At 41.6% G+C, this 27,663-nt stretch overlaps 1 protein-coding gene across 1 annotated transcript; it reads left to right on the top strand.

Moving 5' to 3' along the window:
• Positions 1-586: 586 nt before the first annotated feature.
• Positions 587-27,296, top strand: LOC134541866 (inactive pancreatic lipase-related protein 1-like). The gene is made up of 8 exons (XM_063385566.1): positions 587-825; positions 4,610-4,713; positions 7,521-7,704; positions 9,285-9,433; positions 16,339-16,596; positions 18,860-19,051; positions 21,444-21,612; positions 25,159-27,296. Exons 2-8 carry the CDS (start codon positions 4,662-4,664, stop codon positions 25,268-25,270), a joined length of 1,116 nt encoding a protein of 371 aa, XP_063241636.1. The 5' UTR covers positions 587-825; positions 4,610-4,661; the 3' UTR covers positions 25,271-27,296.
• Positions 27,297-27,663: the final 367 nt, after the last annotated feature.

Here is a 27,663-nt window from a genome sequence, read left to right as displayed (position 1 = left end):
ATTAAAAAATGTTTCCAACCTATTGTAAGCAAACATTTTTTTTAATTTTTTACTTATTTAGGGTGTTCCTTATTTTTTTGTATTTACTTTTAAAGTTCTTATAGTCTCTTTTATCTTTTGACGTGACAACGTCTAAAAAAATCTATGAACGCCGGCTGAACGCAAGGAAAAAGTGTCCACTTACGCACATTGTCCCGTTACGCTCATTGTACGCTTGCGCCGATTTCAACAATGTTTTGTTATGACGTTGTCACACGTAAAGCTATCGTCCGTAAACCGACTTCTTTACGGACAACCAATTTTTTTTGTAGGCATTTAATATTACATTTGTTCGTTGTTCCTTGTTAGTTCTTGCTACAGTGCTGCAAGAGTAAACTAGCGGGAAGGAGCTGCACGACGCGAACAGAGGCCGCTCAGCCTCGGAGGAAGTGTGGCGAGCGCGAGTGAAAGTGGACCACCTGGTCTTGTAGAACCGGAGGGTGGGGGGCGGGGAGGTTACCTGTGGCTGACGGGGGGGGGGGGGGGGAAGACACCTGAAAGTGAGAGCGCCGAGGCGCGCGCGTGGAGACAGGGAAGGGCGCATTCCGCTCGCGCCCAGACGACGACGACGACGACGAAGGTGCGACCTCGCGGCTCCCGTCACGTCGGCGAGACGACCGCCCTCTGGCCCGCTCCAAGGTCCGCCGCGACACGTGGCGCCGCCAGCAGCTCCCCTGCCGCTACCCGCCGCTACCCGCCGCTACCCGCCGCTACCCCTGCTTGTTCCTCGTCGCGCCTCGTCCGGACACCACCGCCAGGCTCCCAGCCGCCACGGATAGCCAGCCGGTGAGTATGCACACTGTGGAACAACGCAAACCAACTTTGAGCACTTGGGGCACACGTTCCATAACGTCGACGTTCCCTGGACCAGCGGCCTTGTGACTCGACGCCCACGTGCAAGGATTACGTTTCGCCTTTTTTTTGTTCTATTGAAATATTTCATCGAGCTGTAATTTAGGCTGGACATTCGTTTCGATAACTACAACATCTAAATAACTAATTAAAAAAAAAGTAAATATCTGGAGGGGTTTGAAGGGACAAACTAGGGTTCTGGAGAAACTCATACGTTCGAGTGGTGTGGACGCATTCCTTTTGATGGGAGTTCCGACTGTTTTGTAAATAAATAGTCAATTTTTTTTAAAAACATTTTCATAGTCGTGTAGGAAAAAAGAGCTTTTAACTATGAAATCTGAAACTCACAACTCTTTATTTTATTTTTTGCGAATAAAATATGCCCTCTAAAGGCCATTTGCATGATTTTATTTTTCGGAAGTTATCACGTAAGAGCTGCGAGTGAGTGCTCACTAGTCATAAGGGTAAATACGTGCTCGGTGTACACGTGCAGCCACCCTACCCGGCACAAGGTCATGCGGTACCCCCGCCAACTGTTCACAAGGAAGCTCGACGAGACAGCGAGGATCAGGGCTGGAGCTCCGACTGTCGGCCCGTCGCAAGTGGAGACGTGGCGGACGTCGCGGCGCCCCGGCCCACAGCAGACTCACTCCGTGTCACCGCTGCACGATACAGCTGGATACCTGGCCGCACCTCATATTGCACACGATCCTTCTTAGAAAAAATCCTACACAATTTTACAAACCATTTTAAGTTTTCATTATATGAAGCACCTAATTTTTGAGAAATTATATGACCACCGGACAAAGTACTGTTATGTTTCTTTTTTACACATGGAGACTCCAAACCGTTATTCTTATGGGAATTTCTACACAAAGGTTTTACACTGGGTACCATCTCTTCGTTGCACTACGAGCCAGGCAGGTCCGCACAAGAGCGCTGTGTCTCAGGTGGGCTGTACAGCCTCAATAGTGCCAGCCTATGCACCATCAATAATACTGCCAATTGTTATAGTTGCACAGTATTATTGATCACGTAGGGGTAGAACTGAAGTTTTATTGGAGGTTACACAATGATTGAATAAAAGTTTGAGTGAATAAAAAATTTATTGCTCAATAATTATTAATTGTGTCGTGTATAGGGCATATTGCGCAATATTTTTAGTCTACTGTTCGGAGCGGTCCCACACGCAAGTGCTAGTCGGGAGAAGGCACTGCTGAATTTTAAATCTTTGAAAGAGTTTACAGTTGCAAGTGGCCAAGCTTTGAAAAGTTAAAATTTGCTTCTCTCATAAGAGTTTTTATTTTCTCTCGATTAAAGGATTTACCACCTGTATCAATTCTTCGAACTTTGCAGTATCCATTCTCATATAATTCTTGAAATCGTCCAAGTCAGTTAAAGATACGTCATTTAGAAGCCGTTCATAACACGGCCTTTACTTCAACAACCCCTTAAAGTACATATTCGACGCTTTCGTTTCTGTCGACGTTTAGCTATAACCAACAACTCTATAGCTGCATCAAACTCTTGATCCGATATGTTGCTCTCCCGGAAATATTGGTGCAAATGGTTAGTCAATTTTGCTGACTCAATATGATTGTACTGTGAGCGCGCAGGGTCGGTTAAATTCAAATTGTGCAGTAAAATTATTACACAATCATACTGTAGAAGTATTGCGCCTGGTTGCCATATTAACGCTGCATCAGGCGGGAAACTGCTCGTGGAGGATGAATTATCGAGGCCAATGCATCTGAATGCACACCCAGCTTCTCGCGTCCGAATTTCTCCCTCCAGAAAATTTTTTTTCTGGAAAAACGATTTTGATCTATCACGTCCGTTCCCGTTCCCGGAATTAATAATTGCGTGGATGGCGGCGCAGACGCGAGCCAATGACATCCTGCGGCCATTACCAAACTATAATGAAAAACGGCCGGAGAGTTCAAAAAGCTTTTAGCGGCCTGTCATTAGCGGTGATTGATTACAGCCAGCGTTCCATCAAACAACACGCCTCCCCTGACTCCTCACTCGCAGTTAAAGGGCGCAAGCTATCAGGGCATAGCCACCCCTGCTGATTTATTTGTACTTTTACAGACAATTGTTTAACCCAAATAGCCAGAACTCTTATTTACCACTGATTAAATTATGGAGTATTTGTTATTTCACTTTGTTGTATTCTAAGGTGAAGGAAGAATTTATCTTCCTACGTTATTCACAAAAAATAAATAAAAAACGAGGCCACGAGAAAATATAACCATCTCCAATCCAAATTATTTCAAAATACTTTTTTTTTAAATTAATGTGAAACCAAAGTTTGTGACTGAGCTCCCAATAAAATAGTTTGTTTTCTTCAAAATTTTAAGACAAGAAGCAAAGTTACAATATTCTCAACAGAAATATTCTACTTCTTATCTTATACGTTTTAATTAATTTGGTGTAAAAAAAGTTATTGATAAATTTTATACGTGATAGTTATTATTTACTGTATATTTGCTGATTGCCATAGCAGAATAAAAAAATTACCATTTTCAGTTCCATGTTAAAAATAAAAGTAAAAATACCATAGATTTTGCTGACTAAAAATAAAAATATGTTTGGCTGTCTCCTTAAATTAAAAACCAAAACAAACGGATATGAGCTAAAAATAATTTTTATTGATTTTTTTGTGTTTTTCTCTAATGGGAATAGCGTGAGCAACATTGTATGAAATATAAGCCTGATTGCAACCACATTTACAGTAAAAATAAATTTTGCAAAAACAAATTTGCGCACCAATTAAAATAATTTACAGGGAAAAATTTCTGTTTTCTCTGAAAGATAATTGTTTTAAATGTAAAACTGTTAAAATTTGTAATCAAAAAGTATTATATCAAATATTTTATCAAAATATTTTAACAATACACATAATCTCCAATTATAATTATTTTAAAATACATTTTCCTTAACATGTAGATATTCCTATAAGTAATTATCCCCCCTTGAAAGGAATTCTGCTATGCCCAAAACCTTCATAATATAGTTGAAAGAAATTATGTGAACGAAAGCCGTACTAGTTATTTGTACTAATTTACCGTAATTGCTACAATATCTGAAAAATTTATATTATTAAAGAAAATTAAACTATCGTTCTGAGCCGGTGCTTCAAAAACATTTCTCTGGGTACTTTTGTAGTTACGCCTTGTTCTACTACCCGACCGGGTTAGGTAAGGTCCTGATAGTCATTCAGGTTGTGTAAGCCAGTAAACACGCGTGGAGATGCTTCAGCATTCAGCATTCAGCATTCAGGATGCTGCAGGCAGGTTCGTGAAGGCGTGCCGCATCGCTGGTTGCGTTCCGATGTTCGGAAAAGCACTGCCAAGCAGTCCAAGGCCACGGCGCTGGAGTCGTGATGTGGAAAACAAACGTTTCCTTAAAAAATAATAATAATATTTAAAGTAAATCTTGTATAAAAACATAACTTTCACACTAAAAAGAACAAATGAATAAAATAGGAAACTACCTATAAGCAGACAGCTGTTATAATTACTACTATTATTACAAATGTTACAATTTTAAATATTTAGTAGGGACAAACGATTTTGGAATGATTAATTCTAATGACTAAACGATAACCAAGAACCAGAACTGGGAGTGGATGTGGTTTAATGTGGGTATTTGTAAGTGAAACTCGAGGTGAGAATAAAGTGCAAGCAGCACACATGGTTCCCGCTCCTGCCGACAGGCGCGCCACCGGCTGTGATGAAGAGACGAGCCGCGCGCCGACTGGAGCCGAGATGACGTCACGCCGACTGCGCTGCCTGCTCGTGTGCGCGCTCCTGGTGGCAGGTGAGCGAACTAGGCGGGTTACAATCGCTGCACTCACGTCCACGCTTGTTCTTAGCTATGCCTCAGTGCGTGTATGTGTATACCCGGCGTTTCCCGGGCTGAACACAGGGTGAAGGGGATTTTATTCCTTTCGAAATCGGACGTAGACAACAATTATCTTCTTAATTAGAATGTCAAGTGTCCAAAATTGCATCAATATTTACCCAAATTCGGATTTAAGGGGCATAAATGATTATGTGTATGGTGTCGAGAAAAGGGGAGGGGTACCTATGCAAGAAAAATCAGTGTTTCAAAAACTCATGTATTGAATAAATATTTTGTTTAAATCAAATATATAGAATTTTGTCTAATCTGTAAGGCCAAGTGTGGAAATTTTCATAAAGAAATAACAATATCCGGTTTTAAGGGCTCGGAAAGAGAAAATAAATAAAATGCAAATTTTTTACGTACATACTACGAAAAAAAATATTTAATGCTGAGTATGGTAAAAATTATAATCTTCTAAAAAGTATATTTGGTGTGAATATTTCGTGTAAAAAAATTATTCAAGTAGCATAACTGAATGTTAGTAAGGGTTAAGCGTGAAGTTTTACGTGCTCCATTCTCCATTGTTCGTGCCCGCCAAACAACGTATACTTAGTAGAGTGGAAGGATTATATAAAATAGAACTTCATTACGTTCGATATTTACAAATCACAATCAGTACTATTTCTGTGAAGATGCCATAACTCTTATCCCTAAACCAGGGGCGCAACAACAGGGGGGGGAGGCAAGGGTATTTCCTCCCCCCCCCCTCTAAAACCTTGAAGTGGGGGCAAACGGGGGCAAAGAAAATGCTGTGTAATCAATTTTTAGATAATAAAACTGCTTAAATAGCACCATTTTCCACCTTGAAATACAAATTTTCCCGGACCCCCCGCTTTGGAAATTTAGTTGTTGCGCCCCTGCCCTAAACCATGTACTTGATTTGATCTCAGCGCAAGAATAAGGCTATGTGACCGAGTAGAATAAATCTCTTCAATCTATTGCTAAAAAAAGATAGAATGTTAAACGACGTTGCATCATACCTGGTTGCACAAGTCGCAAAAGACGCTGATTATCCTCTCCACGGTATTTTATTAAATATCAGTTTGTTCCAGCCTTTGAAGTAAATGTAATAATGTACACCGTAACGGGTTAGATCGTTACGTAACTGTATAACCGCGATGACATCCCCTGCGTGTGACGTAACACGATAACACGACGCGACGCGCCTGCTTGGTAGCAACATTCACGTGCAAGATCCCTCGGTCGCTGATTTTCTGTGTGAATAACTAGGAACGCTCTTGTATCAGATCGTCTACTGCAGCCTTTAAACGATTCCTCGTGAGTTTTGTGAGTGCCTGGCAAGCAGTTTAGACTTGCCGACTGGTGGATGACGTGGCACCGTGTTGCTAGGCCATTTTGCATCACATCTTTAAAATCCATAAATAACTCATTTTAAGTTGTGGCACAACTGATATTGTAGACAGAATATGTGGTCAAATCTTTTATTGTTACACTATAAATGTATATACGAGGGGTAGGCTATTGTTAAAGTATGTTAATTTTGTCATTAAAAAAATTAACTAGTGAAAAAAATATTTTGTTGACAGTTTTAGTTTACTACACATCTACTTCACATTTTCACATAATCGTCATTCAATTCCAATAACGTAACGCTGCACCAGTTTCTTTAACTCTGTATAGAAGTTCACCATCGGGAAATTAAAACAATTGAAATTCGTAATTTTTGTAATTTTTGCTGTAATTTTTCACCCACGTTTCACTAAATAAACACAATTACTAGCTTTTCGTCTAAAAAAAAAAAAAAAAAAAACTGCAACCATATTTTTCGGCTCGAATACGAAAACTGCTTAAACTTTTTCCGGAGATGTTTACTAAACGCCTGATTCAGGCTACACGCAATACGTATTCGAAGTCCATGATGCCTATGGCCAAGGCGTCCATTCCATTTCAAGGTGGCGAACTTTCAAGCATTATAATTAAATACATTAGTGCAGCGTTACGAAAAGTGCTTGGAACTGAATAGCAATTATGCGGAAATGTGAAGTACATATTTAGTAAACTAAAACTTCCAATATTATAGTTTTTTTACGTGTTTATTTTTTTAAAGATAAAACTGCCGTACTTTAAGAATGTCCCTTGTATGTAGGTGACAATGCAGGCAGTAAGACCAGACGCATGGGATTGCCGTCTGAGAGAACAGGACACGGTGTGATGAGGTGATGTGGCCTTAAGCAGTGAGCACGACGGCGCCCAGCCTGGTGCAGAGAGAGGGAGAGGGCGATAGAGAGGGATAGAGAGAAGAAGAGAGAGGGGAGAGAGTATAGAGAGGGAGAGAGGGAGATAGAGAGAGGGGAGAGAGGGATAGGGAGGGAGAGAGGGAGAGAGAGGGAGAGAGAGAGGGAGAGAGAGAGGGAGAGAGGGAGAGAGAGGGAGAGAGGGAGAGAGGGAGAGAGGGGAGAGAGGGAGAGAGTGAGAGTGTGTGTGTGTGCGTGCAGGGGCGAGCGCGCAGCAGGCTCGGCGACAGAGGCAGAACCCGCTGCAGCAGCGGCTGCAGATGCAGATGGAGGAGGAGAACAGGAAGAGAGAGGGGAGAGAGGGAGGGAGTGAGAGTGTGTGTGTGCGTGCAGGGGCGAGCGCGCAGCAGGCTCGGCGACAGAGGCAGAACCCGCTGCAGCAGCGCCTGCAGATGCAGATGGAGGAGGAGAACAGGAAGAGAGAGGGGAGAGAGGGAGGGAGTGAGAGTGTGTGTGTGCGTGCAGGGGCGAGCGCGCAGCAGGCTCGGCGACAGAGGCAGAACCCGCTGCAGCAGCGCCTGCAGATGCAGATGGAGGAGGAGAAGAGGAAGAGGCCCTCCTCCTTCAGGGACTTGTTCAACACCACGTCGTGCATCGACCCGCCCTTCACCTGCCCGCACTACCGTATACAGTTCTACCTGTACACCAGGTGAGGCTGCACACCACGCGGCTGTACTCTCGGGAGTACAGCGGCGAAGTGGGTTGTGAAGTCCCGTACACCATGCTACACACCATACTCGAGCCTTCGAGACGGCCATAACACACAAACCGAACAACCTCAGAAAATTTACTCAAAATCCCGCAATTATTTGCAAACAAAAAAAAAAACGAAGGCGCTGGTTCGATTCTGGCTGCGTCGGGGGACTTTTCACTTGCGAGGCCACGACAAGTGTTGTGTCGTCTCTTCAGCTCCACGCTGAGGGAAGCAATGCCTCTGGAACCCCTCAGGTGCGCTGCGGGTGGCACTTCAAGGTCTACCGAGCTCGGGCCCACGTGTCCACAGAACACCACCATTGTTTATTTTTAATCTTCGCGTTTCCCGTCCTTTTTAATATATATATATATATATATATATATATATATATATATATATATATATATATATATATATATCCAGTGTCCTGATGTTTGTTTCCAGTGAACTCTTCACCAAGCCAACCGATTTCGATGAAAATTGGCATTTATGTGTAATTTTTTCCAAATTGAGAGATAGGATAGTTTTTATTTCGATTAAGGGTCTTAATAATTTATAATTAATAATAAACTGATTATCAATGTTGATTGGTGTTATTAATCGTAAGTTTCATAAGTCTCAAACAGATGACGCCTTAAATCAGTTTTTTTACAGACAACTGTTGTACTGTCCGACATAAATATCTCATAGATGGCGCTACGTTTCAATTCAAATTTTCTTATTCTCCATGTTGTGCACATTTTCGTTGATCAATGTACTACGTAACCTCGCTTTTTTGTATTATTTTTTATCTTATTCTTACGTGTTTACAAAATCTCACGTGTTTCTTAATCACTCAGCCACAGCAACGCGTGGCCGGGTCTGCTAGTTATTAAATAATTATTTGATTTCCTAGCAGTGTTTTTCGGTAAAACTGGTATTATCTGACTTCAAAGCAGCGAAGTACGGCGTTAAAAATTTTCACCCTCAATTTACGAAGAACACCGGTTACTAATTATCCTGGGATATTTTAATTTTCGCAGGCTTTCACGGCCGTTGTCTGAAGTAGCTTGGCTTCTGGGTTGTAGCCGTGTCCTTGGCGAATAATTCACCGACTCTTCGGTCGACATTGCAGTCGCCTTCATCAGGGAGTAGGGAAACTGCTCCCTGATGATGGCGACTGCAATGTCGACCGAAACGTCGGTGAATTATTCGTCAAGGACACGGATACAACCCAGCAGCCAAGCTACTTTATCCAGGGAATAATTTTTGTAAAATTACGGACACTGAGATCACTTTCTTTGAACATAATACAAATTAATATTTTTGTATAGTAGCAAACCTTAGAAGAAAACATGTTAACAACACACTTCTTTTGTTCGCGTGTTAGGTTTATCATTCGTTAGAACAAAACATGTGACTCGGAGATCTAAACACGGCGTAGTTTTCAAAGGGGTTCAGTTATTTATGTGGTAGAAAAAGTGTCCGCGGTGGGGCAGGTCGCCGCGCGGACAGGAAGAGCGGTTAACCGATGTCCTGGGCGCGCTTCTCCGCAGGATCTCGCAGGACTCGCCGCAGCTGCTGGACGTGACGGACCAGGCGTCGCTGCACAACTCCTTCTTCGACGCGCGCAACCCCGTCAAGCTGGTCATCCACGGCTTCGGCGGCGGCCGCGACCTCTCGCCGAGCACGGACATGCGCCGAGGTGGGTCCTCCGGAGGTCTTAGCAGCACCCTGGCGAGCAACCGGTACATACAGCCTGGACTGTAGCCCAGGGTCGGTGCAACTTAAATTGGCGCCCTAGGCGAAAAACCTTAATCCCCCCCCCCCCCACAATCCGGTCGGACACCCCAAAAAACTTTTTCCTTTGCCTCAAAATACATCACGTAAGCCAAAGATTTTGTCAACAATCAAATGTAAGCAGGCTTGTGTTTTTTTTTTTTTTTAACTTTTTTACTTATTACAAATCATAAACAGGTCACCGCGGACATTAAATAATTACTCATATCAATATAAACATTCCAAACTGTTACAAAAATTCCATTTTCATCTAGTTTCAATAATCGTTAAAACATATTACATCAACTGTTATGTGTCGTGCTGCGCCGCCCCCCCAGCTACTTGGCGCCCTAGGCGGATGCCTGGTTCGCCTGTATGGACGCGCCGGCCCTGCTGCAGCCTCTAGGCTGGACTTAACTTGGCTGCCTTGCTTTGGCCCACAGTTCTTCGTAAGACACTGTGGGTTAAAAACCCTAGCAACAGTAAGGTTAAAGTTTTATTTTTGCAATCCAGCATGCAGCAAATGTGCCCGAGAAATGTTTGATCGTGTACCTAGCCGCAAACGACGTTGTGGGCTTTCACTCCTTTCCTATGGAGCGAAAGCCCACGTATCTAACACTCGCTATGATATAAAAATCAAATGAAATAAGTATTCAAAATTACTAAAAGTACCAAGAGAAAACCCAATTAATGAGCTTCTAAAAGCGGTGGGCTAAAAACCAAAGTCATAAGGAAACAAGGGTTCATAAATAGCACACGAACAAAACACCTGAAGCTTGGGTAATAAAAATTTTTTTCGAGAACTACCACTCGACCGAAGCAGGAAGCCAACGCCTGGCTTGTGGAGAAACCGGCGAGACCAGTTACTGCCAGACTTGCTCCAAGCGTCATTTGCAATAAATAAGTACTGCAAGTGAAAGAATAACATCCTCAATTTAAATTTATTAACAGGTTCTTATAACATAACTGTAGAACTATAGACTGATAAAATCAACATACTGTTATACATTTGAACATTTTAAAAAAAAAAAAAAATTAGTAAATTTTTCTTCCGAGTCATAAAAAATATTAATGATAATTTTGTTGTGAATTTGTAAGTAGATGTATATTGCTGTAAACACACACACAAATGTAATAACACGGTGCAATGCACACACCTCTGTGGTCCGGAATGCACACACCTCTGTGGTCCGGAATACACACACCTCTGTTTTCCGGAATGCACACACCTCTGTTGTCCGGATGCACACACCTCCGTGGTCCGGAATGCACAAACCTCTGTGGTCCGGAATGCACACACCTCTGTTGTCCGGAATGCACACACCTCTGTTGTCCGGAATGCACACACCTCTGTTGTCCGGAATGCGCACATCTCTGTTGTCCGGAATGCACACCTCTGTGGTCCGGAATGCACACACCTCTGTGGTCCGGAATGCACACACCTCTGTGGTCCGGAATGCACACACCTCTGTTGTCCGGAATGCACACACCTCTGTTGTCCGGAATGCACACACCTCTGTTGTCCGGAATGCGCACATCTCTGTTGTCCGGAATGCACACCTCTGTGGTCCGGAATGCACACACCTCTGTGGTCCGGAATGCACACACCTCTGTGGTCCGGAATGCACACAGCTCTGTAGTCCGGAATGCACACACCTCTGTGGTCCGGAATGCACACACCTCTGTGGTCCGGAATACACACACCTCTGTGATCCAGAATGCACACACCTATGTTGTCCGGAATGCACACACCTCTGTGGTCCGGAATGCACACACCTCTCCGGTTAGGAATGCACTACTCGCGGAAAGTGACCAGATCCGCGCATGCAGGCCTGGTGACGGCGAAGCGCCTCTCGCGTGAAAGTCCGGGAGAAAGCCTCCACAGAAGGTTAATCATACTGACACCGCACACTCTCTGCACTGGTTCTGAAAGGCTCGGTCGACTCTACGTAACACACGAACCAGACTATTAAAGCGGGAATTATTTTGGTCTCAGAAGCCCACACGTTGACTTTCCTAGTTCTCTGGCATGCTATATGATTAATAGACTGCTTATAATGTAAAATCACATATAATTGTTTTTAAATTTGATTACATGTTTTGATCCAAATTGAAGCCAATGGCTTCATGTGAGATGTTTTAGTTAGTAACTTTAAAACTTCACACACACATTTTGAAGGAAAAAAATGACTGGTCATCATGTACTTACTACAGTGGACCAAACAGCTATGACGCGTGAGACTAATGCACCTTGTCTGACGTTCCATCCTTCTCAGACACTGGTCACGTGATTAATTACCGTACTTTTGTTTTTCTTGGGTTTACCAATGACTTGGCACTTCGAGAATATGAGAAGATCACGTGTGTTTCTGATTCAGGAGGCCACAAACCAATCCCCTAGCCAACAGAAAATACAAATAATCATCACAAAGAAACTAAAAAAAATCTTTTTCAAAGTTTTGCTTGTATATTAAAGAAATTCCCATGTCCTCGGTTGTGAATTACCGAATAATATCGGCGATGATAATCTACTAAGCGCAGCATCTGTGTAAAGTCCGCCACAACGTTCTGATTCTTTAAGTCTAACTTCTAGCATTCTATATAGAGCGTGCGGCAGAATACAGGAATTTGCACAACACTATGTACATCCTTACACTCTGGGGTGCGGTCGCAATAGGCAGAGGCCAGAAATTTTTTTGGTTTTATTTTTAGTTCAACTGCGATTTTAAAACAGAGGATTTCGGTGTTATTGTTTTTATTTTCATAAACGTGTTTTGTAATACTTACTCCACCAAAATAAATTTACATGCTGCATTTTTACGATAAAATAATTTGTAATAAGTTGGTCTAAAACAGATACATTCAGAACAATATAACTAAACTAGCGAACATTGGTAGTTTAATATAGATTCAATAAGAGATGCACAATAAAACAAAGTGAACTAAATTTTCTGATCCATGCTCTTTGGTACGATTTTGTTGTCCGGAAATCACGACAGTAGTATGTAATAGCCGGTCCTGCGCCAGTCTTCAGGCTGTGGTGCCTGTGGTGCCAACCGCCATCTTGGATTGTGACGTTACGGCGGCCATTTTGTATGACCGTGACCTTGACCTTTGACCTTCAAAATTTGCCAAAATTTGCCAAAATTTACCCAAAATTCGCCAAAATTTCCATTTTATGGAAACAAATTCCGCAAAAAAAATCTCAAAAAATTTTATATTTTAAAAATTAAGATTTCGAAAAACCTCAAAAGTCATTTTGCCTTAGAAAGAACTCAAAATCCTAAAAGCGGCTTAAAAGTCCTAAGAGCTAGCCGCTTTAAGCCACCGAGGTCATGAAATGAAAATTAGGATGCCATAGCAGCCATTTTCAATCATAACGTCACCGTTGCAACTTCCGTTAGGTCCACCATCTTGAGAATCTTTATTTATTATTCGATTAAAATAAATTAAAATTTAAAAACTAATTTAACTAATAAAACTTTATTAAAAATATTTTAAAAACATACTTTTTCGACATTGAGCTCGGAGTCCTCGGTTCGAACCCGGTGAGGGCAAAAAAAATAAATATGGCGTCCAATCCTTCCCTCATGGTAGCTGCTGGCAGACTGACCCCCACCACTTTTGTCAAAGTATATATTTTGTCACCTAGTATGACGTCATGTCCGCCATCTTGAAAATCCGTAATTTGTATGTTAGAAAAACGGGAAAATTTTTAAAAATCATCAAAAAAATTAACTAATCGAATTGAATAATAAAAATTTAATAAAATATTACTTAAAAACTACTGTTGCACATATCATTATGGTCGCCATCTTGGATTATATAAATTTTGCATGTTTCATTACGCCCGCCATCTTGGTTGAGTACGATGTCATCGTTACACTTTACGTTACGACCACCATATTGGATCCTATTTATGTTGCATGTTTCGTTACGGCTTCCATCTTGGAATCGTGTAATTATTTAGCTAGAAATTCGGGAAAAAATTCCAAAATTCACCTTTTACTTTACATATTGAATCGATACTTGGTTCGATCTCTGAACGAAGCTGAAAATAAATTTAATTTAAATACCAGAAAAGTATCAGGTTCGAGGAATGAAACACCGCAAGTTCTTTTACAAACATAATATTTATTAAATAATTTCTATTCTAATACAGGATCACTTGCGAAAGCCAGCAATCTTATAAACATTTAGTTCCACATCGGTGTGAAATGACTAATTCTTAGCTCCAATCGGTTTATACTAGACAGAGACCAACCAGAACCTTTACTGACATAGTCCTCCTCATCTTGACCGATTTTCTGGATACCGTGTTTAACAGCTTGCTTCACATCGTCAGAACTGTAAATTACTGCAGCCGAAGTCTTGAATTAACACTTATTCACTATGTCATCTAACGGATATGGCTTTCCATATATACAGTCCAACCACAAGTTATATTTCAAAGGTCCGTTTGTTGCTACGTCATCAGTAAGCTGATCCAAGATGGCGGTCGGCACCACAGGCACCACAGCCTGAAGCCTGACGCAGGACCGGTTATTACATACTACTCACGATATTTTATTGAATTTCAAACATTAAAAATTACTTTTTTTCTAATTTGAATTAAGTTTTGGTTAAATGCAACTTCATTCCATGCTGTAACTTAATTTCGGTGCTATATGGTGTATTAACTCGTATTTCGGTGTTATGCGGTGTTTTGAGATGTGTTACGGTGTTATCTCTGATCTGACGCCCGAGGGCGTGTCGGAGCCGCGGTCACCGCGGCGGGGATTGTCGGCGGAGAAACCCGCGGACTGGCATCGGGGCCAAGAGCGGCGCGCGGTGACACAACCTCGCCCGTCGAGCGCCCGGCGTGAGACAGTCCCGGAGATACTGTTGCGAGACCGCCCCTGCTCTCTCCGGCACACGCAGGCCGGCGCGCTTCACACGGGGAACACCACTTGGACCTCCGTGTAGTCACGGCAGTGGCGAAACCAGAGAGGTTCACCTCGGGGGGGGGGGGGGGGGGGGCACTCTAGGATTGCAGAATAGCCAGAGAAAAAAAATGTCTTAAAATTTACTAAATTTGTATTCAATCTACTCACACTACACATAACATCCAACCACCAGATTTTATGATCCTACGAGAATTCCATTATATATATTAAAATATTTTATTGGTTTCAGAAACAATCATTTTTGTCGGCAATTTTTAATTTAGCAGACAACTAGTTTTTCGGGGGGGGGGGGGGGCATTTGCCCCTGGTGCCCCCCCCCCCCCCCCCCTTGGATCTGCCACTGAGTCACGAAGATGCCAAACTGTGCTTATGGACGAACACATGTCTCACTTGACCGCTTCGTGGAGAAAACATCAGACCCATCAACATCCACACTTCATCTAGCTCTCTCCCAGAACGAGGATCAGCAAATAAGTGAATGTGTTTATACGTACCAAATTGACAATCACCCCGCTTTGCTTCTTAAATCGAGCAGCTAATCAGGAGCGTTTGAATAATATTCTCCTAATAAAAAAATAATGTTAATAAACATTTTAATATAACAGAAAACTAGAAGATTACATATACCAAGTAATTGTTATTATTTAAAATTTTTTTTTTGAAAGGAAAGAGGATTGTCAAGGAGAAGGTGGAAGGGGAAAAAAATTCCGTAGCCCAAGCACTAGAAGGGTGAGTTTCGAGAATTTTAAAATTGTTTTTTGGAATTTCCCTGATAGGAGGGTAATAACAAGTCTATGGCTAATAGAATTCATTGGAAACCTTGCGAGTAATGCTATAGACACAATCAGTTTTAAAAGTCTTTAGATTCTTTTGGTTGTGGAGTTTGGAAAGTTGTGCGTTAACTTTGACGTGACCGAGAAGGGGATGAACTGTTCTGAGCCTTTTGTCTACTTTTGTCATCTCAGTGTTGTAGTTTCTCTGGCACTATGGTTCTGTCAACTCCCTGAGATCCATAAACCGTCAGTCACTTTGTCAGTCTACAAGCAGGACCTGCTGATAGCAGTGGGGCTACCAGCAAGCGATGCCGGAGTTGCTGAAGCAGAAAAACAAATTAACTGTATATTAATTAAAATATATATATATTGGTTATACCGTATCTTTAAAAATATTCATATTGACGTGATAACGTCTTACAAATCGATGAACGCCGGATGCACGCACGAAAAGGCATGACTCATTGCCACGTTCCGCCTGAGCCGAGCGTGCTAGAACCGGCTAACCACTGTGCGAGAAAATATTTTCAACTAATCGTTCGTGATTATATTTAAACAATTTATTTAAATTAAATTTGCAAAAAAAACTGTAAATAATATTTGAAAATTAAAAAAAAAGTATGCAAATTTTTCATCGATGTTATCTTATGACGTTATAGCGTAAAATTATCGTCCGTAAACCGACTTTACAGACAACCAAATTTTTTTACTATTTTTTTTTCAGGCAGAAAATTAAGAGCTTCGATGTCATTACTAAAAAATCTCATTCCTTCTAGCAAGGGCGTCGCCAGCCGATGGCCAGCCGATGGCCGAATGGGAGGGGGGGGGGGGGGGGGTGGCAAGTTGTGGGAAAAGTATGTATTTTTTTTTTTGCATTTGGCTACATTTTTTTTGAATCTCCAGGGCTCGAGGGGGGGGGGGTAACTGCCCCCCTACCCCCCTTCCTTGGAGACGCCCTTGCCTTCTAGTGAGCTGCCTTTCGCCCCGTTGAATGTTGTGAGAAAGAACTGACGACACACGTCACATGTTATCTTTGACGTGACCGAGAGATGGGTAGAGGGTGTGTCTCTGGAAGGCCCTGGGAGGCAGCGGACCGCGCGCGCGTGTTGCAGCCTACTTCCAGTACGGCGAGTACAACGTGGTCGTGGCCGACTTCTCGACGCTGGTGAAGGAGCCCTGCCTGAGCCAGCTGGAGTGGTCGCCGCGCTTCTGCGCCGAGTGCATCGCGCAGTTCGTGGACTACCTGGCGGCGCACCCGCGGGGCGTGCCCCCGGACCGGCTGCACCTGATCGGCTACAGCATGGGCGCGCACATCGCCGGGCTGGTGGCAAACCACGTGACCGCTAGCGGCAAGCTGGGGCGCATCACTGGTGAGCGCGCCTTCGATCGCGATCCGCGACCGCGGTCCGCACGGCATCGGCTGGCGCTGGCTCGCGTCGTTGTGTGTGTGAGACCCAGGGGCGTAGCCATGGGGGGTTTTAGGGGTTCAAACCCTCCCCCCCCCCTTAGCACCAAATCTTTAATTAATTTCTTATTAATCACTCAAACAAATTTCATATTAAAATTAATAAAAATTTTACCATTACAATATTTAAATTTAAGTACCGAAAACTGATAAAATAGCACTATTTTACTCCTTAAAATACAAATTTTCCCGGGGGAGGACCCCCGGGCCCCCCGCTTAAATAGGTGGTAAGGGGAACAAGCTTCTTAACCCCCCTCATACACAAATCCTGGCTACGCCACTGGTGAGACCATACTGTACTCAGTAGTGGATCAAGAGGGGGGGCTAAGGGGCTCAAGCCCCCTCAAAAAGCATCTGGGTCCGCTATTGTTTTAGTGTTTGCCTTGATAAAGCCTAGCCTCAGCTGGGTCAAGCCCCTCCCAAACCAAAATCCTGGATCCGCCACTGGCTGTACTGATTATATAGTCTTAGTGCGGAACACAGCAACCAGGCGAGTGAATGAAAATAATGTTACGAACGTGAGCAAGGCCCCGTCACGCGCAGGTGCACGCCGTAACATGAGATGTGCCGCGCGCACCTGGGTCGCCGCTTTATCTCCCTCCAGCCCTCCGCACTCCCCGCGCGGCGCCCTGCCTTTGACACGTAACTGACACCGGACAGCTGGGAGTTGCGCGAGCCGCCGACACGTGTTTTCGAGAGATTTCTGCCGTCGGGACGGCTCGGAATGACGCGACTGGCCCCCGGCCGCTCTCGTGAGTTCTGGAATTGCGCCGGGGCCTATATATATGTGCCCGAGGACGCCAGGGCGGAGTTCAGAGAGAGAGAGAGAGAGAGTTCAGGCGGGAGCCTTCCCGCAGCGGAGCTTCCGGGGCGATAGTGCCGCGGGTGCGGCAGAGAAGTTTACGAACGTGAGCAAGGCCGCGTCACGCGCAGGTGCACGCTGTAACAATACTAAAATTTTTGTGAAATAAATTTTAAAGTAGCAACATCATGCATGCAATTCAGAGCAGTTTCTTGAAAACGCGAATTAAGCGCAAAATATTTAAAAAAATTCTACACATACGAGCTTCACTGAGGAATTATTTATGGTTGTAGAAAACAAATTTGGCAACCGGTAACCACGATCCATGTAGATTTTGGATATCATGTATATAGTTATGAGATATTTGGATCCATATTAAATTTTCTTGAAAAAAACAAGCTCTGTTATAAATTTTTAATGTCTAGAATGTTAAGTGTACAGGTAGTTCTAGTCCCTGAACTGTTCTGAGCCTTTTATCTACTTTCATCATCTCAATGTTGTAGTTTCTCCGGCACTATGGTGCTGTATATTCCCTGAGATCTCATAAACTGTCGGTCACTTTGTATTGTGCACTTTTTCTCTGTGAGAAATGAGACAACCATTTAAGCACGTATATTGAAGAAAAAAAAATTTTAATTGTAGATTTTTCCGCATATTTAAGGATTGGCTATTTTCTTAGCTTAGTTTTTTTTTGTGATCACTTCCATGTTTACCTACTTAAGTTTTTTATTTTATTTGTAAATGTAAATTTTATTTATGTTTTGAAGTTATACTTCTTCAGGCACGTTACGAAATAATATGAAAATGAATTTTTAAGATGCGCGCGCAGAATGCAATTAAAATTAACTGAATAAAAATGTCTACACACAAATAATAACTATATATGTGTTTTTAATCATATATTTTAGTGTCTGATATTGAATACTGGTCCAGCTAATAAAAAATATATATAATGATATAAATTGGGTTAGTAAACTTTTTAAAGTGTATTTATACAAGTGAGGTTATGTTCCCGTATGTATAATATATTTTCGTTATAAATTATAATTTATTACAATATTATTTAAGAACTAAAGAACTTAATAAATTAGAATATACATCGAGCATATTTTTTTTTTAAATTTTTAATTAAAAAAATTATTAGTTTTATAAAAACAGGCTTTTTTTTTAATTGAATGTTGACGTTACCGATTGTGTTTGTAATATCCCTCCCATTCTTTTATTATTTTATTTATATTAATTATTTGTAGCAAAACTAAAGTCGGGTTTATATCTTGTCGAGTAAGTGTAACGTCTGAAGCGCGTGTTGGAACCTGTGTCTGTGCGCACGCGAGACCTGGGTGGCGGGTGGTGTGTGTGCGCGCAGGTCTGGACCCGACCATCTTCATCTACATGGGCAGCAACAGGTCGCGCGACCTGGACCCCAGCGACGCGCACTTCGTGGACGTGATCCACACGGGGGCCGGAGTGCTGGGCCAGTGGGGGCCCAACGGCCACGCAGACTTCTACGTGAACGGCGGCACGAGCCAGCCCGGCTGCGCCAGCATGTCGCTCTTCAGTGAGTGCGTGGCGTGTATTTCGGTTTCCTGCGCAGCCAGCTCTGTAGCTTTGAATATATATACTGTATAGAAGTCGCGAGTGGATAGGATTTACTCTACGTTTTTCAGGAGCGTATGATGAGCAGTTTGGGAACTTCACCGCTGCAGGGCGCTGCCGTAACGCCCTGTATCGTCTTAGGTTGTTATTTACACATTAGAGCGCAGCACTGTCGCCGCTGTCATTTCCCGCACCCCCCACCCATCATTCACTGCAGCTCAAGGTCGTTCAACGGGAGGGGGAAGGGGTGTTTGAAGAGTTCGACACTTGTCCGCTAGGGACCACCACAATTCGATGCCCTAGAGATGGTGGCGATTGCGGCGGTGAATTAACCAACTACCTCAAACCATATTAGAAATTTTAACCTGGGCTGGCGACTTCTATACAGAATATATATTCAAAGTCTGTAGTCATTAAGCTCTCTTCTCCTGGTGGTACTGCGAGACTGTTCAAGTCCCATCCAATGTTGACGTCGTCGTTGCCAACGGGGTCTGCTCCTTCTACGTCGTCGCTGACGTCAAGGTTGCCGTAAACGAATGTCCCCGCCACCACACAACACCTCCACGGGCAGCGGAGCGGGTCGTTACCACAACACCGAAATACCACAACGCCGAATGTCAAAATTGACCAAAACGCCGACAGCTGGAAAACTGCTGTGTACCACAACGCCGAAATAAACAACTGAATGAAATTTGTGTGTGTTTCTTAAATGTACCTTTACGCCGAAATACCACAATCAAACCTAACCTTACCTAACCTAACCTAGCGTAATATAACCTAACCTAACTTAACCTAGCCTATCCTAGCCTAGCCTAACCTAACCTAGTCTAACCTAACCTAACCTTTGTGGCAGTCCTGCAATGCCATTTTTCGGCGTTAGTGTATTTCGGCGTTGTGGTACACGGCAGTTTTCTAGCTGTCGGCGTTGTGGTCAATTCGGCATTTCGGCGTTGTGGCGCGTTCCCCACCGGGGAGCCAGCGCCAGGCGCAAGGGGAGAGCCGAGTCGACATTCATCTCGCGTCTCCGGGTGCTGTGGTGGACGCAGACTGCACGACTCAACTGCGCGCTTCGAACATCGTAATACCCACTTATATTGTGAATGCGAAAGAGTGTTTGTCAGCTTGCCCTTCTTTCAACGGAGCAACGGATTGACATGATTCTTGCACAGATTACATATAATTATTACGAAAATTCCATCCTGAAGTTTTTAAATTTCCTAATAAAATTTTAGTACATTTAGAATTGAAATATTTAGTACATTCGATTTTTGGTTCAAAAAAGGGTCCTGTTATCTATGGCACTGCAGTAAAGTAACACTTATGTAAGTTTGGTGAGCTATGATAAGGAATTAGGAGGGAAAAAATAGATTCAGGGTTCAGGGAGGTGGTATGTCGCTAAAACCCCCCTCCCCCATTCTGGATCCGCCAGTGGAGTCTGAGAAACCTCGGGCCCCCTACCTATCACCTAGTGCATCACTTTCCAAACCCCACGACTGGAAAATAAATTAAAGACCGTAATCTTTACTATGGCCTTAACTGCAGGTATCGCATAAGTTGTAGTGTTTGCCATGGACCCTATTGACAAACTCGAAACTCAACCGCACCCCGCGGAAATTGTTCCCCCCCCCCCCCCCAAAACATGTTCCACCCTCTCTAAGGCGCTGTCGGTGCCGATGCACAAGTATACTGTGGTCTTCATTCACTTTTATTTTATTTTCGCGGGAGACTTATTTTAACAAGATTTTTTTTTAAGGTTTTGCACTCAAATCCCCTTGACCTTGAACCCAATGAAACACTCCTCATGAAATAAGTATTGGCATTTATATCGAAGTTGTTACAGATGTGTGATTAAATATGCTAATCTGGTGTTTATAACACACAATAGCAAGAACTCAACCCAAAATTATTATTTTCCAAGTGTAACGTATTTGACTGAGGCAAGTATCTCCTCATTCGAAATGAAAATAAAAATGATTACCTATTTTCAGTAATCTGCTTAACGTATTTGATTTTTTTGTCTGACTTTAACCGTTACTACTGTATTATTTTCAATCCATTACGAAACTAATTTGTGCTGCATGAATTAAACTGGTGATGGCAAATAATAGTCCTTTAACTCGAGTGGCAAATTAAATAAATGGCTGTGTTGAAATATAGTTAATGTGACTTAAACATTGTGAATGAAAACTGTTATTGTCGGGACGAGTTAGTCGGCGGGTCGTTGGCGCCGCACAGCTGTTTGTACAATACAGAGGTGTTCAGGAGGGCAATATCATATTGTTTTGCGATACCGAAGACGGTTAACCGCAAATTGCTCACTTTCCTCGGCGGGCGCCCGCGTCTGTTGCGCGCAGAGACGCTGTCGTGCGACCACACCAAGGTGACGCCGTACTTCATCGAGTCCATCAACAGCAAGGCGGGCTTCTGGGCTTCGCCGTGCACCAGTCAGCTGCTGTACTTCCTGGGCTGGTGCACGCCCTCCGACCAGGACTACATCCTGATGGGCGAGCACGCTCCGCACACGTGAGTGCCGCACCTTCCTTCGGACGATTCTCCAGATGCAGATTACATATATAATTACGAAAATTCCATCCTTAAGGGGCCCCGCCTACCCGGGCACACACACGGTGTGCAGAGCTTCAGGAAAAACAACGCGATTTCAAAATTACTCAAGATATCCGAGTGGGGCCTATTTACGAATAGCATTTAAGAGTTCGCTGAGGGCCGAAAAGTACTTTTAATTTCGGAATAAGTTTTTAAACTGTATTTGTAGAAGCGTTAAAATGCCTAAAACGCGTGTTTTCAGAGTAATATTTAGGCATAAAACAATCAGTACAGATTCTTGAAAGGACTTAAGTGGCTTGCATAACACCTTTATCTTCATTTCTCCGCCACCGCTCAAATTTCACAGTTATCCTGTGACGACGAGACGAATGCGTGCCAGTTCAGAGCCTTGCGCTTAGAGGCTATACCGCGCTGGAAGCACCAGCGAGCGTCACGCTTATCATCCCGCCTCACTAACACACATACATCCCTGACGAGGCGGGCCCCTTAAGTTTTATATTTCCTAACAAAATTTTAGTACATTTAGAATCGAAATATTTAGTACATTTGATTTTTGGTTCAAAAAAGGTCCTGTTATCTATGGCACTGCAGTAAAGTAATACAAATAAGTTTGGTGAGCTATGATAAGGAATTAGGAAAAAAATATATATATATATATTCAGGGTTCAGGGAGGTGGTATGTCGCTATAACCCCCCTCTCCCATTCTGGATCCGTCTTTGGACATTCGCCATGAGTAGAGACCGGAAAAATTCTCGGATTCATTCGGCGATAGGCTTAAATTCAAATACATATACCTTTGATATGATTTTGCTATTGGCTTACTGTTCAACTGGAAGAATCTCAACCAATTATAAACCCTCAACCAAAGAAGGATCGAAATCACACACAAACCAGCTGAGACGACTTACAAGTCAGCAGCCGATGAACTTGCGTTTTTTTCCCCCAAGTGTACAGGGGAATTTGTAGTATATCCTGAAGGCCATCGAAACCGCGCAATTTTGCCCGTCCCTAGCCATGAGTTGCAAGTCTCAAAGTGAGCGAGTTTTCCATTACTCGCCGGTGATCTAACCTCGCTAACGAGCCAATTCATGCGCTCTCAAATTGTTCATCTTGAAAATAAGCGAAATTTAACGTAAATAAAATTCTTTAAAATAATCCATAGCGTCATAAACGTACCGATAAATAATATATTCGCTTCGGAAGTAATGAAAATCCTGGATGCGAATCACACAAGCACTTTCCGCGCCCGCCACTAGATTTCGCTGCCTGAATCGTAACCGTTGCTTGCCACCATCACGTGCAGGCAGCAGCATGAAACAAAACTGATGTTATAAACTATACTTCGATAAAAGTGAAAAAAAAGACTCGAAACAATCCTTAACCCCCAGCTTTGTACCAGATTTTTCGGAAAGGAATTGCATTAAAATACTGTCCATCTTGTTAAAAATCACTAAAAAGTTAATACTGTAAAGTTTTCGCACACATTAGAAGTTATATTTCTGTGGAATCACCTAAATAATAACATGAAATATTTTGAAACAAATATAATAACACTAAGTATATATTTGTATATTTGTTTTTGATTAAACGCCTAATATCATTCTGTAAATTATTTCTATAAACACAAACCTTAACTTTATTTAGGTGATTCAACAATATTATAAAATATTATAATATTATAATTTTATTTAAAAAAATTTAAAAATATAGGTTTTCCATTGAGATTTTAACCATGTCCTTTAAGGTAAAAAGGCGCGATCTAACGCTGTCACTAAGCCTATTGGGAATTAAGATGAAGAATATGCATTATAAACAGTATAATGTCAGTTTTCTGACGTATTTTACAACGTGAAATCACTTTATACTATGATTATTTTAGTTTACCATTTAAATTCCAGGCTAGTTGCAGTATCATAAAGTTGCATTTGGCACACCAATACATTTGATATGTATGCTGTGACTATATACGTGTGTCCGTTGCTACATGTGGGTCCGCCATCTTGTTTACATATTTCTGTTTATGGACTTCCTTTTCCATTTCCACCAAATTACTTCTAATAAATGCCGTATATCGAAAGTTAAGATGTTTACGCATCAAAACCCTAAGATTGGACAAAGAAAGATGAATACACCAACACAAAGATTACCAGCCAAAGTCACCCGATGTGAAATGTTAAATGCAAAGACAGCACAGATAATTCCGTGGAAGGAGATTGTGAACACTATCACAGCACAGACGAGCATAGTGGACCGACAACGACGAGAGAGTTGAAACAATAAAACAGTAAGTACAGTAAAAAAAAAACATATTTGGCTAGCACAGCGACAGATATAGGAACCCAACGGTAATAATAAACATATAATCTGGACCAAACACAGATAATAAGCCGCGCCCATGCGAACCCAGCGATGAAAATAAAAAAAAAAGTGTTTTGATAACACAACGAAAACACAGACGAACAAAGAAGGCTTTTTGAGAAACAACAGTTGCCAGAATATTTATTTGTTTAATTTCATCGCTATCGTTGCATTGTCGGTGTGCTGTTCAGGTTATCTATTTCGAATTATCGATGGTTCCCCTGTTTGTGGCTGTTATCCAATTGTTTTATTTGTCTGGATTTACTATTTTTGTTGCAACAGTTATGTCGTTTTTCGCCCACTGGGTTTTTCTGTGCTGTGATATTTTTCTAAGTCCTTCCACAAAATTATTTGTACTTTATATGCATTTAACATTTGATATCAGTTGAATTTGGTTTAGTTTTCTCTCTCTGTGTGTGTGATCTTATTTTTTGTACGTTAGTCAGGTTTTCCTTATGAACACGCAATGTAAACTAACAATGGCTTATGTCCATCATAATGTTTGAAATAAAACTTTCTCATTTAAAAAATAATAATTCAAAGAATGTTTTACTTTATATTGTCCCATTTTAAATTAATATTTTTTTTTATAGAATCTAAAACCTTACTGCCGGCAATCATTAGTGAAAACAAAAGGAAGTAGACAATAAGCCCGGAAACTTTGGTTTGTTTCAGAACCGTAAGTAGTTCTAAGTATGCTTCGACACCTTTCTGGCTAAAACAAAACACTTATAAAGTGTATTCATAGGTGTCCCGATTGGCTGCGTGTTTGGAAATGCCTGCTTGTTATGTCGCTTTGCTTACACGGGTTAGGTTTCTCGAAAACTGTTCCTGACTTTTAAGGGTTTCATCCTACAGGACATGCATGACATGCAGGACAGTACCATTTGCTAACGTTGACGCGTGTGTACCAGTGGCATAGCAAGCGGGTGGTAGGGATGGCCTCCGCCAGGGGCGCCGGAGCAGGAGGGTGCACCGCCCTCCCCCCTCTTTTAAACCAAGAGGGGGCGCCATTTTCAATTCTGGCCAGTGGTGCCAGTCATCTTAGCTACGTCACTGGTGTGTACCCAGCTCTCTGTTCACATGAAGCAAAGCGAGATAAACATCAGTGGCTCGAGGAGTGAGCTGGAGGTCTGTGTTCGCAGGGCTCGCGGGCTGTTCTACCTGAGCACGAACGCGAGGCGCCCTTACGCCAAAGGGTTCCCCGGGAAGAGGAAGCCCAGGAAGGGAGACGCGAGGAACCTGCAGCTGTCCTGAGGGCGGGTCCTGGCTTCGAGGACCCCCGGGAGCCCGCGCGCGCTCCAGTGATGGACTCTCCCGCGGGAACAGAACTGCGCGGCTCTGGTCCACCGGCGCTACTGGACCACACACCCCCGGGTCTCAGATCTTCGTCGGCACGGTCTCTCTGCGCGCTGCACGCGCCTCCAGTAACTTCTGTTCAACGAGTGAAACACACTGCCGGTAGGAAGAAACGACCGCATAGCTAAGATCAAAAAAATATATATATACAAAAGACTCACACCACCTTTTGAAACTCCAGGAAAAAAAAATAGAAACAGCCTTTTCACGGTGCCCGCTTAAAAAAATACCACAACACGCAAGAGTGCACACACGTTCCCAACTTTGTGTCAAGTGATGTCTTTCCGTGCAAACGCAAAGTGTATCTAGACAGATACCATTTTTTTTTTCAGGTTTTCATCATTATATATAACTATATATATATTTTTTTACGATATTCAGTTTCTAGGATTGGTGAAGTCCAACTTAAATTTTTTTTACAAATCACTATCGCTACGACCCTGCGATTTAGCGTCTCTTACTTAAATAATAATTTCAGCATGAACCATTATTTTATACTTAAAATTTTCTAACGGAATATATTTCCCTATTTTAACATAAAATTTAAGTTATTTGGACATAAAGTTCAGTACAGCAGCATAAGAGTACCCGCAAAAGCTCCACACACATATGACCAGCAGGTAGCATCGTCGACGGCTCGCGGCCATGCTCTTCGTGTGATTCGGTAGCACATTACTGCAAAGTTGGAGGTCTTACGTCTTAAGTTTACTGTTCATAACTTTGTGACCTAGATACAATAAAATAGATAATTTACCATTCTTAAGTGAAATTATATGTATATTTTAAAAGAAAGTCCTGAACCAAATTTCCATTAGATTTAATTCATATTACATTCCATTATGTCTATTTCTTTTGTTTTTATACCTGCTTCCCGTCACATTCCTGTTTAGAATTCATTCTTACAATATTTCAATAATAGAAGGTAGGCTAAGTGTAACATTTAATGAATTCGAAACACATTTTCATGTTTGTATGTAACTTATTTATCGAATAAACTAAATTATAATATCCCACATGTTTTTTTATACCTGCTAAGCAGTTTACAATTATTATATCTGTCATATCAAAAGTTAATATTAATATGGTACGTGTATTAACGCATAATTTTAGTCATCATGTCTAAGTTCATCTGTAAAATATGGTATAAAAATGAAAGTTACTATTTAATTACGGTATATAATCTATATATATAAAAATTTAGCTTCCGTATGTATTTGGCCGCAAAACTCGGAAAGTATACGATGGTTTGGATTGAAATTTTTACAGAACATTGCATATTAACAGAAGAGTGTTTATATGAAATAAAAGTTTGGGAAAATCCACCGGAAAAGTCGGAAAAAAAAGTTTCTATAACTAAATATCATGGTCACCCAACTTAGTTGTGACCACGCTCGACGATGCTGTACAATATTGTCGAAGTTCAAGCACATCAGGCTACTCGACCATTGTGCCTTGACGACTATAACTTACACAAATATGTATATATATATATATATATATATATATATATTTTTTTTTTCAAGAAAGAATAAAAAATTTTATTTAATTTGAAAGTATATTCTTTCGACTCTATTGATAAAAATACGTTTAAATTAAAAAATACATTTCGTACAATACATTTGAAAATTAAATAATTCTTATCTTATAGCTTATATCTTATATATTGCTATTATAATTTGTTATAATCACGTACGTTGTTATGATAATTGTTGATATATCAAACCGGTTGTCATATCAACCCTGTTGTCATAGCAAAATGTGTTTGTTGATTTTACCAACAATAATCTTTTAACACTTTTGTTTTGTTTTCTAATAAGCCAAATATTGATTAAGCACAAAATGTGTCACTGTGACCAGTTTATGTGTATGGTATCATTTATAAATGTTTAATTAAAGAATGGAATTGGTTGGATTTCATCTGTAAAGTGAGTAAACTTATGTTTTATAAAAAATTGTGATTTAATGAAACACTATTTTCAGAATTTTGTATTCATATAGTTTTTTTATCTTGGAAATAATTTAACTTTATTTTTTCACTGGAAATATGAATTATGTAGGCTACTATCATTAAATCTTATGGTGCCAAAGTATGAAAAATCGTGTTTTCTGTGTTGTGCGAAAATTGTCAAGGCCGAAAAATCCTCTTAAAGTATATATATTAACTAAGACACGTTTTTCGACACTTAACCACATTCTATCGTTGTGAGTTGAGCTACCCTATTATTAGCTGCTTTTTCTCATAAAATATTGCAGAAGTTTTATGTTTCTGGGCATCGCACAGCATGTGACAC

This window comes from Bacillus rossius (genome assembly GCF_032445375.1).
Source record: "Bacillus rossius redtenbacheri isolate Brsri chromosome 4 unlocalized genomic scaffold, Brsri_v3 Brsri_v3_scf4_2, whole genome shotgun sequence".
Classification (NCBI taxonomy): Eukaryota; Metazoa; Arthropoda; class Insecta; order Phasmatodea; family Bacillidae; genus Bacillus; species Bacillus rossius.
Note: the sequence above shows the minus strand (reverse complement) of the source record. Positions and strands in the feature narration are given on the sequence as shown.